The sequence below is a fragment of the Scylla paramamosain genome, chromosome 47, assembly GCF_035594125.1.
Source record: "Scylla paramamosain isolate STU-SP2022 chromosome 47, ASM3559412v1, whole genome shotgun sequence".
Classification (NCBI taxonomy): domain Eukaryota; kingdom Metazoa; phylum Arthropoda; class Malacostraca; order Decapoda; family Portunidae; genus Scylla; species Scylla paramamosain.
In genome coordinates, this window is record NC_087197.1 from 2,305,009 (window position 1) to 2,315,000 (window position 9,992).

Sequence of the window (9,992 nt, forward strand, 5' to 3'; positions counted from 1 at the left end):
AAAAAAAAAATAGTGAAGTAGTGTCGTGCAGGTGGGGATTTAAAGGGCCTGTGTTTGTATACATAAGGCCCTTTAAACGGCATTTAAAGATGATAAATTCATATGGTATTTAGCTCCGAGATGATGTTATGGAGCCGAACTTGCAAGGTGGTTAGCCGCGAGGACTAGAAGGGGGCGGGGCGGAGGAACAGCAGTTGAGAGGACAGATCTCTATATTTTTCTCCATTCAAGGCGCGAAAATTGTGATTATTAGCCTCGGAATTGCGTGATAGACTGAGGCCATCATGATATCCACGGAGACCAAGCCAAGCCCCGCCACGGCCAGGGAGGGGCAGGTGAGAGAGATAGAGTGTGTGTGTTTGTTTTGTGTATGTGTTAGTCTTTTTCATATTATTGTACATTATTTTCTAATTTTATTTGATTTATCTGTGTCCATTAATCCATTGGTGTATTTTCAATTTAAATTTTTACTGGTAATTCACATGCGTGTGTGTGGGGGGAGGAGCCCCTTAGGTGTGTGTGTGTGTGTGTGTGTGTGTGTGTAAACATGAATTCACATATATAGGTAAATAATATCCTTTTATATATAATTTTAAACACACATGCAAACACCATAAGTAATCCTTGAAAATATATTGTGTGTGTGTGTGTGTGTGTGTGTGTGTGCAATCCACCTTGACACACACAGGTGGACATCAGGGAGGACGAGGACCAGAGTGTCAAGCTGTCAGAGATCGTAGAGTTGCTGCTGGCGGCCGGCTACTTCAGGGCGCGCATCAAGGGTCTCTCCCCCTTCGACAAGGTGGGCGCGTGTCACCCTCACCCTCACCTTCACCCTAAGCACTTGTTATTCTGAACCACCTGTATTACACTCTGAATATTTGTCACCCATACCTTACCACAATGTACCATCACCCTATCTTCACCCTAAAATCACCCCAAATTAACTATATAATGTGAATATTGGCCATCCTACCGTCACCCTACACTATTCACCCTAGTCACCCTAAGTTAACTATCATGTAAATATTTGTTACCCTACCTTCACCCTTCACTCATCACCCTAATCTCCCCTGCCCTACTGTGACCCACTGTGCCCCACCCTGACCTCTCCTGACCTGACCCGCCATGACCTGCCCCTCAGATCGTGGGCGGCATGACCTGGTGCATTGAGACGTGTAATTTTGATGTGGATGTTGACCTTCTCTTCCATGAAAACCTCACTATTGGCCAGAAAATGTAAGTTATTTGTTTATTTATTTATTTATTTATTTATGCATTATTTTTCCTTTTTTTTTATTTTTTCTTATTTATTTATTTTTTACCTATATACTCTTCTTCTTCTTCTTCTTCTTCTTCTTCTTCTTCTTCTTCTTCCTCTTCTTCTTCTTCTGTGAGTTTCCTAGTCTTTCTCTTTTCTTTGGCATTCCTTCTTCCTCTGTTCTTCTTCCTCTTCTTCCCTTTTATTGTGAGTTTTTCTTCTCCTCCTTTATCTTTTCTCAACATCTCCTCCTCCTCCTCCTCCTCCTTTTCTTCTTGCATGACTTCTTTAACCTTCTACCCTTCCACCTCCTCCTCTTCCTCCTCCTCTTCCTCCTCCTCTTCCTCTTCTTAGTTTATTTCCCTTGTTGCTTTAAATAATATCATGCAAGTTATTTTTATTCATCCCTGTCAATAATTCCTCCTCCTCCTCCTCCTCCTCCTCCTCCTCCTCCTCCTCCTCCTCCTCCTCCTCCTCCTCCTTCCTCCTCCTTGCAGAGCGCTGACGGAGAGGATAGTGAGTGTGGTAAGGTCCATGGGCTGCCCCCCCCGCCTGGAGCCCCACCAGATCCAGGGTCTAGATGCCATCCATATTTTTCCAGTCATCCAGGTGTGTGTGTGTGTGTGTGTGTTTATATTTTGTTTGTTTATATTATTACTGGTATCTTTAATATTACTTTTCCTCCTCCTCCTCCTCCTCCTCCTCCTCCTCCTCCTCCTCCTCCTCCTCCTCCTCCTCCTCCTCCAACATTAATGATTCTGTTACTACTACTACTACTACTACTATTACTACTGCCATTGTTAACCACCTCATCCTCCTCCTCTTACTTTTCTAAACTAATGACAATTCTTAATACCACCACCACCACCACCACCACCACCACCACCACCACCTTCCCCTACAGTGGCTGGTGAAGAAGGCTCTGGAGACAAGGGAGGAGTTTGGGGACGAGACGAGGCAGTTTGCAGTACACGAGTTTCTGCAGCATCACACCGACCCGCAGCAGCAGCGGCGGCAAGAGGCCCTGGGGCATGTCGCCGCTACCCTGGCCTCTGTGCAGGTATGGGGGTGTTGGGGTGTGGAGGGAAACTGAAGATGCTGTGTATGTGTGTATGTGTGTGTGTGTGTGTGAGAGAGAGAGAAAGAGAGAGAGAGGGGGGGTAGATAAACTTGCTTAAATAAATGATAGTGAGAGAGAGAGAGAGAGAGAGAGAGAGAGAGAGAGAGAGAGAGAGAGAGAGAGAGAGAGAGAGAGAGAGAGAGGAAAACAAACACTCAACTAAACACCCCAAACACTCCCCTCCCCCCACCTTCCAGGCTAACTATGGCCCCAAGAGGAGACTAAGACGCAGACCAGGGACAGCACCACCAGACACACCGGCAGCCCGCGTCCACACCACCGTGCTGGAGTATGGGCTGTCCTCGCGCCGCCCACCCTCCCTGCATGTCAAGGTGTGTGTGTGTGTGTGTGTGTGTGTGTGTGTGTGTGTGTGTGTGTGTGTGTGTGTGTGTGTGTGTGTGTGTGTATTGTCACTACCACTGTCTCTCCTCTGATAACCTAATCTAACCTACCTTTTTTTTTCTTTTTTTTTTTTTATCCTCAGCAGGGTGATGGAATTGACGAGGCAGATGGCGGCAGCAGCAGTGAGGTGTGTAGGGTGGTGGCTTGCTTGGTTAGGTTAGTGTTGTTAGGTTAGGTTAGGGTTGTTAGTGTTGCCAGCCTAATCTCACACTTACTGATTAATTGGCAGTGTTGTTTTCCTTGCTCAAGATTTGTTATTGTTGTTGTTGTTGTTGTAATTAATAATGGATGCATAATAGATACTAGTTGACTTTATTTATTTTCATTATTATTATTATTATTATTATTACTCTTTTTTTCATTCTTTTATTATTTTATTGGCTTTTTTTCACTTTTTTTTTTTCATTCTCTGATTTACTTACTGCTCTTTGTTTCCCTTTGTGTTTCTCTAATTTGTTCTTTCAGTCATTTCCATCAACTCTAGTTTGGTTTTAAGTAACACACCAAATGCACTATTTTGTTGTCGTTTTCATAGAGTACTGCATTAGTTATTTAAACTGTAATATGGTTTTCAAGTTTTATATATGTGTGACTTACTTATATAGGCTTGAATTAGTGTGTATTCTAACCAATGTGTGTGTGTGCGTGTGTGTGTGTGTGTCAGCAGATGGAGGAAGTGGAGAGACAGCTGATGAAGACCCTGCACATGGCTGAGGCAACAGAGGTAAGGATCAGACCACCTCACTCTCTCTCTCTGTCGCTCTCACACTGCCCTGCCACACTTATAAAACAACACTCTCTCTCTGTCTGTCTGTCACTCTCATTGCCCCCCACACACTGATAAAACACTCTCTCTCTCTGTCTGTCACTCTCATTGCCCCTCACTCTGATAAAACAACACACACTTGCACTCACAGATAAAACAAGACACGCGCTTTTTGTCACTCTCACTGGCCCTCACACTGATAGAGAGAGAATGAATCGAATACTCTCTCTCTTTCTCTCTCTCTCTTTCTCTCTCTCTCTCTCAGGTAAAACAACACACACACTGTCATTCACCGCCCCTCACACTGCTTTACAAACTTTCCCTTACAAACTTGTTCCACATTATATTGAAATTTACTTGTAGTTGTGCAGTGAAGGGGGACAGTCTCAGTTTGCTGCCATAAGGAAGTTTAAAAGATGACTAGATAAGTTTGTGGGTGGAGATGTTAGGTGGAAATATGCAGGTTGTTTTACGAGTATACACAATAGGTAGGCTGCCACGTGTAGGCCTGATGGCTTCTTGCAGCTTCCCTTGTGTTTTTATATAGATAGATAAACTTATTTGTTTTCATTAATCTCACAGCTTCCATTATACTTATTTCATTGCCGTTTTCATTATCTAACAGCTTCCGATGTGTTGTGACCGCTATTCAGAAACGTTCTTTCACCATGACTGTTTTCCGAGGCCACAGACACAATTAGCCAGGTTCTCAAGGGTGTTCCTCCTGTTAATAATGTAGAAGTCTCATTTATCTGTCACTAGAACCATGAAAACAGCCTTAAAGATCTGTGTAACTTCAACTAGAGCCTTTTGAAAGTAGTGGAGGTGTGGTGCAGAAGTATTTTAGACATATGGACTACTTCTGTTAATATTCTCATCTCTCCTGTGTGTGTGTGTGTGTGTGTGTGTGTGTCAGGGTCGGCTCAGCGCTCAGCAGGTGGGGAGCATTGTGAGTTCCAGGGCTCAGGAGATTGCAGCCACATCTCAGCACTATTCCGACCTGCAGCAGACCATTGTGGTAAGTGAAACATTGTAATAGTAGTGGTAGTGTTAGTACATGTTGTGGTTGTAATAGTACCTATAGTTTAGTAGTAAATGTTGAAGAAAGAGGAGTAGTAGTAATAGTAGTAGTAGTAGTAGAATAACATTTATATACCAACCAGCCAGAAAGCAAACAGGATGAGGTTGTTGTAATAGTAGTGATAGAAGTAAAAGTTAAAGAAATAGTAGTTGTAGTAGTAGTAGCCATAGTAATAATAATGTCCATAGAATCCCATACACACAGCCGCAAGAGAAACAAACAGTGTCACTTCCCCCACCAGAATGAGGTGCTCGGGGACAGTGCCACCTCCCAGCTCCGGGCACTGGCGTCCCTGGAGCAGCAACGCACGGCACTGCAGGCCCAGCTGGCGGAGATGGAGACAGAGAAGGCCAGGGCTGGTGTGCAGGTGAAGGAGGCGATGGGCAGGCTGCAGGATGCTAAGAGGGAGAGGCAGAAGGCAGAGGAGGAAATGAGGAGTCTTGGGGTGAAGGATGATGCCAGCAGGAGGTAAGGAAGGTATAGGATGCTTGTAGGATATCAGGATCTGTGTTTCTAGGATAACCATGGGGTCTGCAGGATGAAATGAGGTGCAGGCCACTCTGTAGAAGGTAGTCAGTATCTGCTGTGCCCTCAGGATTGGAGGAGGTGCAGGTTAGGGAACATTTTCAGATTAGACCAGTGTGTGCTGCGGAGCCTTGCTGTGGAAGTATCCTGCATCCGCTGTGGTGTCAGGATTGGAGGGGCAGGGTAGGGGACAGTCTCATTATGAAGGGGCAGGGGTGAATCAGTATGTGCTGTGGGGCCTTGCTGTGAATGTGTTTGGCCAGCTGTTGTGTGCCTGACCTCCTGGGTGTTGTACTGTGGTCCATCAGACTGTCCCTTTTCACCAGTGGGGCAAAGAGTGGAAGTGATGTGTGTGTGTGTGTGTGTGTGTGTGTGTGTGTGTGTGTGTGTGTGTGTGTGTGTGTGTGTGTGTGTGTGCGCCTTGTCTGGGCTGCCCTGTGTGGGATGGCCAGCCTGGTATAGAGACAGGGGGATAGATTATTATGATCCTCCTGCTCCCCCACAGTGCCCTGGAGGAGCTGTCCCGCCTAGTTGAGCTGAATGAGGCGGCCCGCAAGAGGGAGACAGAATTCAAGGACACCTGCAGGAAGGAGGCCGAGAGAATGAAGGCTGAGATCAGGTGAGTGGTGGTGGTGGTGGTGCTGGTGCTGGTGGTGGTAGGGACTGTATTCTGAAACTTAATTTTGAACCTTAAAAAAAGAAAAGTTCAAACCTAAAAAAAAATAGTTTAAAAAAAAAGTTTAAACCTAAAAAAGAAAAACCCTTAATTTTAAACATGAAATAAATGAAAATATAAGCAACATGCGCCGCTCAGACACCCTGCCTTCCCTCCCACAGCGCCCTGCAGGCAAGAATCACAGAGGTGGGGGAGGGGCAGGAGGAGGGGGAGAGGAGGTTGGCGGCAGAGAGGGAGCGGTGGGGGCGGGCGCGGCGGCAGCTGGCCGGCAGGACGAGGCGTGTGGAGGCCATGCGACGACTGCTGGATGACAGGCCGGGCCGTGCTGAGCTGTCACAGTACCAGAGGAGGTTCATTGAGCTCTCCAACCAAGGTGTGTGTGTGTGTGTGTGTGTGTGTGTGTGTTTGTGTGTGTGTGTGTGTGTGTGTGTGTGTGTGTGTGTAGTCTTTTTCTATAACTAATATATGTACGTACATATTCTCAGTTGCTCCAGTTTTTATTTATTTATTTGTTTGTTTATTTATTTATTTATTTATTATTTTTTGTTTATTTATTTTATTTATATATTTATTTATTTATTTATATATTTATTTACTTTATTTATTTATTTATTTTTATTTTTTTATTTTTTTTTTATTTTTTTGCACTGAAATCTGTATTAAGTTTGTTGTGTACATTGTAACTCCCTGTTATATTTTCTTGTTCTTTCCTTACAGTTGATGAGTTTGTGTGTTTATCTACTTATTTATCTATTTTCATATTTATTTATGTATCTTTTAAAGTTTCACCTTATGTATTTACCTTTATTATTATTTTATTATTACTTTTTTTGCATTGAAATTTGTGATAAGTTTGGTGTGCAGTGCAGTGGTGTAATCTGTTGCCATTGTGTCTGTCGTGGTGGTGACAGTGGCCGCCACACACCGGGAGACGCAGCAGTTCTACAACATGTACAACACTCTGGCCGACACCAAGGTCTACATGGATAAGGAACTGTCCCTGCTCAACTCCATCCTGGATAACATGGCTGTGTAAGTCTGTCTGTCTGTCTGTCTGTGTGTGTGTGTATCTAGTCTGTTTCTCAACCTCTCCTTGCCTTTCTCAACTTCTTTCTGTCTGTCTGTCTGTGTGTATTTAGTCTGTTCCTTAACCTCTTCTTCCCTTTCCCAGCTTCCCCTTTCTGTCTGTCTGTCTGTGTGTTTCTGTTCCTTAACCTTTTCTTCCCTTTCTCAGCTTCCCCTTTCTGTCTGTCTGTCTGTCTGTCTGTCTGTCTGTGTGTATCTAGTCTGTTTTCTCAATTTCTTGTCTTTCCCAGCTTCTCCTTTTCTCCCAGACAGCTTTTATCTCCCCATCAGTTACTTAACCTAGCCTGACCTAACCTAACACCACCCTAACATGGACAAGGACCAATGGATCAGAACAACACAGCCTTTCTTATGATTTCTTCCTTAACTTAATGCCACTCATCTCCACAAACACAGACAGGAGCAACACAGCCTCTCTTATGAGCTTTCCCCTTCCTCTCTCAGCCTCCTCAGTATTGCCCTCCTTACCAAACTCCCCTTCTCCCCAACTCTTCTCTAAACATGACCCTTTCTGATCGCTTTCCCATCTTTACACATCTGAGAAAGACAAGCGGTTTTCTTTTGTTCTCTCTGTTCCTTCTTTCTTTCTCCTCTCTTTTCCCTTCCTCTTACCCTCGTTCCCTCTCTTCCCTTACAGCTGGAGAGATAAAGAACATAGGAAAGATAGATATAGAAATACAGGAAGGAATTGGTTCTCAAATAAAGTAGTGGATGAATGGAATGGACTCAGTAATCAGGCTGTTAAGTGCTAAGTTATTAGGGAGCTTTAAAGGAAGATTACACAAGATAATGGAGGAGGATGACAGGTGGAAATAGGCGGGCATGTCTCACACAGGGACTGCCACGTGTAGGCCTGATGGCTTCCTGCACCAACCCTTGCGTTCTTGTGTTCTGAAGAGTAACACAGCCTCTCTTCTGCCCCCCAGTGCTCTCGGTAACTCCTCCAGCATGGACGAGTACCTACACCAGCTGGAGACCATAGTGGAGGGCATCAGGCAGAACAAGATGAAGGTGTGTGTTTGTATATGTGTGTGTGTGTGTGTGTGTGTGTGTGTGTGCATCCTTCACAGCTGGAGAGATACTGAACAATGCCCCTTCCTCTCACTCACTCCCTGTCTCTCTCATGGTTCTAGTTACAGATAAACAAGACTTCTACATTATTAACTGGACAAATACTGGAGAGGCACTGAACAACCTCCCATTCTCTCTCTCTCTCTCTCACAGCTGGAGAGGCGCCGGACAGAGGAGAGGGCCAGGAAGACGAACCTTAGTGAGGAGTTGGCAAGACTGCAGGACCTGAACCGCCAGTATGCCAAGACTGTACACCAGCTGGGACAGGAGATAGCACGCTCCGAGGCCCTGCACCTCAAGCTGACTGCCGGACGAGGGTAGCCGACGAGGTGGGGTGTAGTTAGTGGTGGTCTTGGGGTCGTTATAGTAAATTTTGTGTATTTTTTGGGTAATTAAGATAGTTTTGGGTGTTTTTGGAGTTGATAAAGTGGTCTTGGAGTGTTTTGTTCATACTAATGGTGTTTTTTTGTTTTTTTTGGGGTAATTAAAGGAGTTTTTGGGTGTTTTTAAGGTTGTCAAGTGTCTTTGGATGTTGTGGGTTGGGAAATTGGAAGGATGTTAAGTTCTTTTCTGGACACAAGACACAGGTAGGTAAAGTGTATTGATTGACCTTATAAATAATCAAAAGGTTAAGCTGCCAAGTGAAAGTAGTAATTTGTAGTTATTATTATTATTATTATTATTATTATTATTATTATTATTATTATTATTATTATTGTTGTTGTTGTAGATTTTATGATGTAATGTCTTCCTATGATGGATTATTTTTATTTACTTGTCTGTTATTTTTTTCATTTATACATAAGTGAAAAATGAATTACAATGTGTGCAATCTGATGAGTGATTAATTTCAAGCCCACACACAATTGAATACTGGTGATTATAGTGATACCAATAATAATAATACACAAAATCAGATCTGCCTTTTAAATATCATACAATACATTTATCAAGTTGACATTTCCCTTCAAGGTTCAAGGCCATTTCATTTTGTATCCATTAAGAGTGTGGCCAGCTGTGGTGTGCCTGACCTGGGTGTGGTACAGTGACCCATGAGACTGTCTCTCTACACCACCAGGGGCTGAGTGTGTGTGTGTGTGTGTGTGTGTGTGTGTGTGTGTGTGGGATTGCCAGCTTGGTACATTTGCTCTCTCTCTCTCTCTCTCTCTCTCTCTCTCTCTCTCTCTCTCTCTCTCTCTCTCTCTCTCTCTCTCTCTCTCAGTTCGTCTACATGTGTGTGTGTGTGTGTGTGTGTGTGTGATCTATTTATCTATCTACCTATCTATCTGTGTGTGTGTTATCTATGTGTGTGTCAGCTTGTTTATCTACTTATCTACTATCTATCTGTGTGTGTTTGTGCCTGTCTCTCTATGTGTGTGTGTGTGTGTGTGTGTGTGTGTGTGTGTGTGTGTGTTATACTTTACCCTGCATCACCAGCACAGTGTTGAAGGAGAAGGCGACGTGTCTGTTCCTCAGGTAGTTTGTCTGGCCATGCACGAACCTCTTGGGTATGTCCGCCACAATGAGAGCGTTGTGGTTCTTGATGCTGGGCCTGAGGGGGGTGGGGAGATGGGGGGGAGAGAGTGTGTGTGAGTATGTGAGTGCGTGTGACAAGTTCCTCTCTCTCTCTCATCACTCAAATCTTTCTAAACACCTTTCCTCTCACCCTCCAGCCCTCTCTTCCCTCCATTCCTCCATCTCTTCTCTCCATCCCTCCCTCCCCTCCTCTCCCCAACACTTACGAGAACCGGGAATAAGGGATCCCAAGCAGTAGCATTCTCTTGCCCCGAAACATGAACTGGAACACCCCTTCAAAGTAACCCACCGCTCTTGGCAGGTCAACGCCGAAGCACTGGAAAGAGAGGTCAGGTCAGCTTAGCCTACAGATCAAAAAAATTCATGGCAGGTCACATATGGTCAAATCAGGTCACTGGAGGTTAAAAGAGGTAATGGCAGGTAACAAAGATGAATAAAAATCACTGGAGGTCACACAGGGTCAAGTTA

At 44.4% G+C, this 9,992-nt stretch overlaps 2 protein-coding genes across 5 annotated transcripts in view; one reads left to right on the forward strand and one right to left on the reverse strand.

Moving 5' to 3' along the window:
• The first annotated feature begins 126 nt into the window (after positions 1-126).
• LOC135094900 (coiled-coil domain-containing protein 93-like) lies at positions 127-8,904 on the forward strand. Of its 3 annotated transcripts, none has more exons than XM_063995398.1 (15): positions 127-335; positions 689-802; positions 1,145-1,239; positions 1,759-1,870; positions 2,166-2,321; positions 2,579-2,713; positions 2,866-2,910; positions 3,448-3,507; positions 4,466-4,567; positions 4,872-5,098; positions 5,661-5,774; positions 5,993-6,204; positions 6,743-6,863; positions 7,844-7,928; positions 8,142-8,904. In XM_063995398.1, exons 1-15 carry the CDS (start codon positions 285-287, stop codon positions 8,307-8,309), a joined length of 1,797 nt encoding a protein of 598 aa, XP_063851468.1. In that variant the 5' UTR covers positions 127-284; the 3' UTR covers positions 8,310-8,904. The 3 variants fall into 3 exon arrangements, with proteins under 3 accessions (XP_063851468.1, XP_063851469.1, XP_063851470.1); XM_063995399.1 differs by having other exon boundaries at positions 3,451-3,507; XM_063995400.1 differs by lacking the exon at positions 3,448-3,507.
• Positions 8,902-9,992, reverse strand: part of LOC135094904 (protein O-linked-mannose beta-1,2-N-acetylglucosaminyltransferase 1-like) — a 9,630-nt gene continuing 8,539 nt past the window's right edge. For both annotated transcript variants that reach the window (XM_063995411.1, XM_063995412.1), the window contains 2 exons: positions 9,731-9,840; positions 8,902-9,540 (listed from right to left, as the gene is read on the reverse strand). In XM_063995411.1, the coding sequence (XP_063851481.1) occupies positions 9,402-9,540; positions 9,731-9,840 (249 nt within the window). In that variant the 3' untranslated portion in view covers positions 8,902-9,401. The remainder of the gene's footprint in view (positions 9,541-9,730; positions 9,841-9,992) is intronic.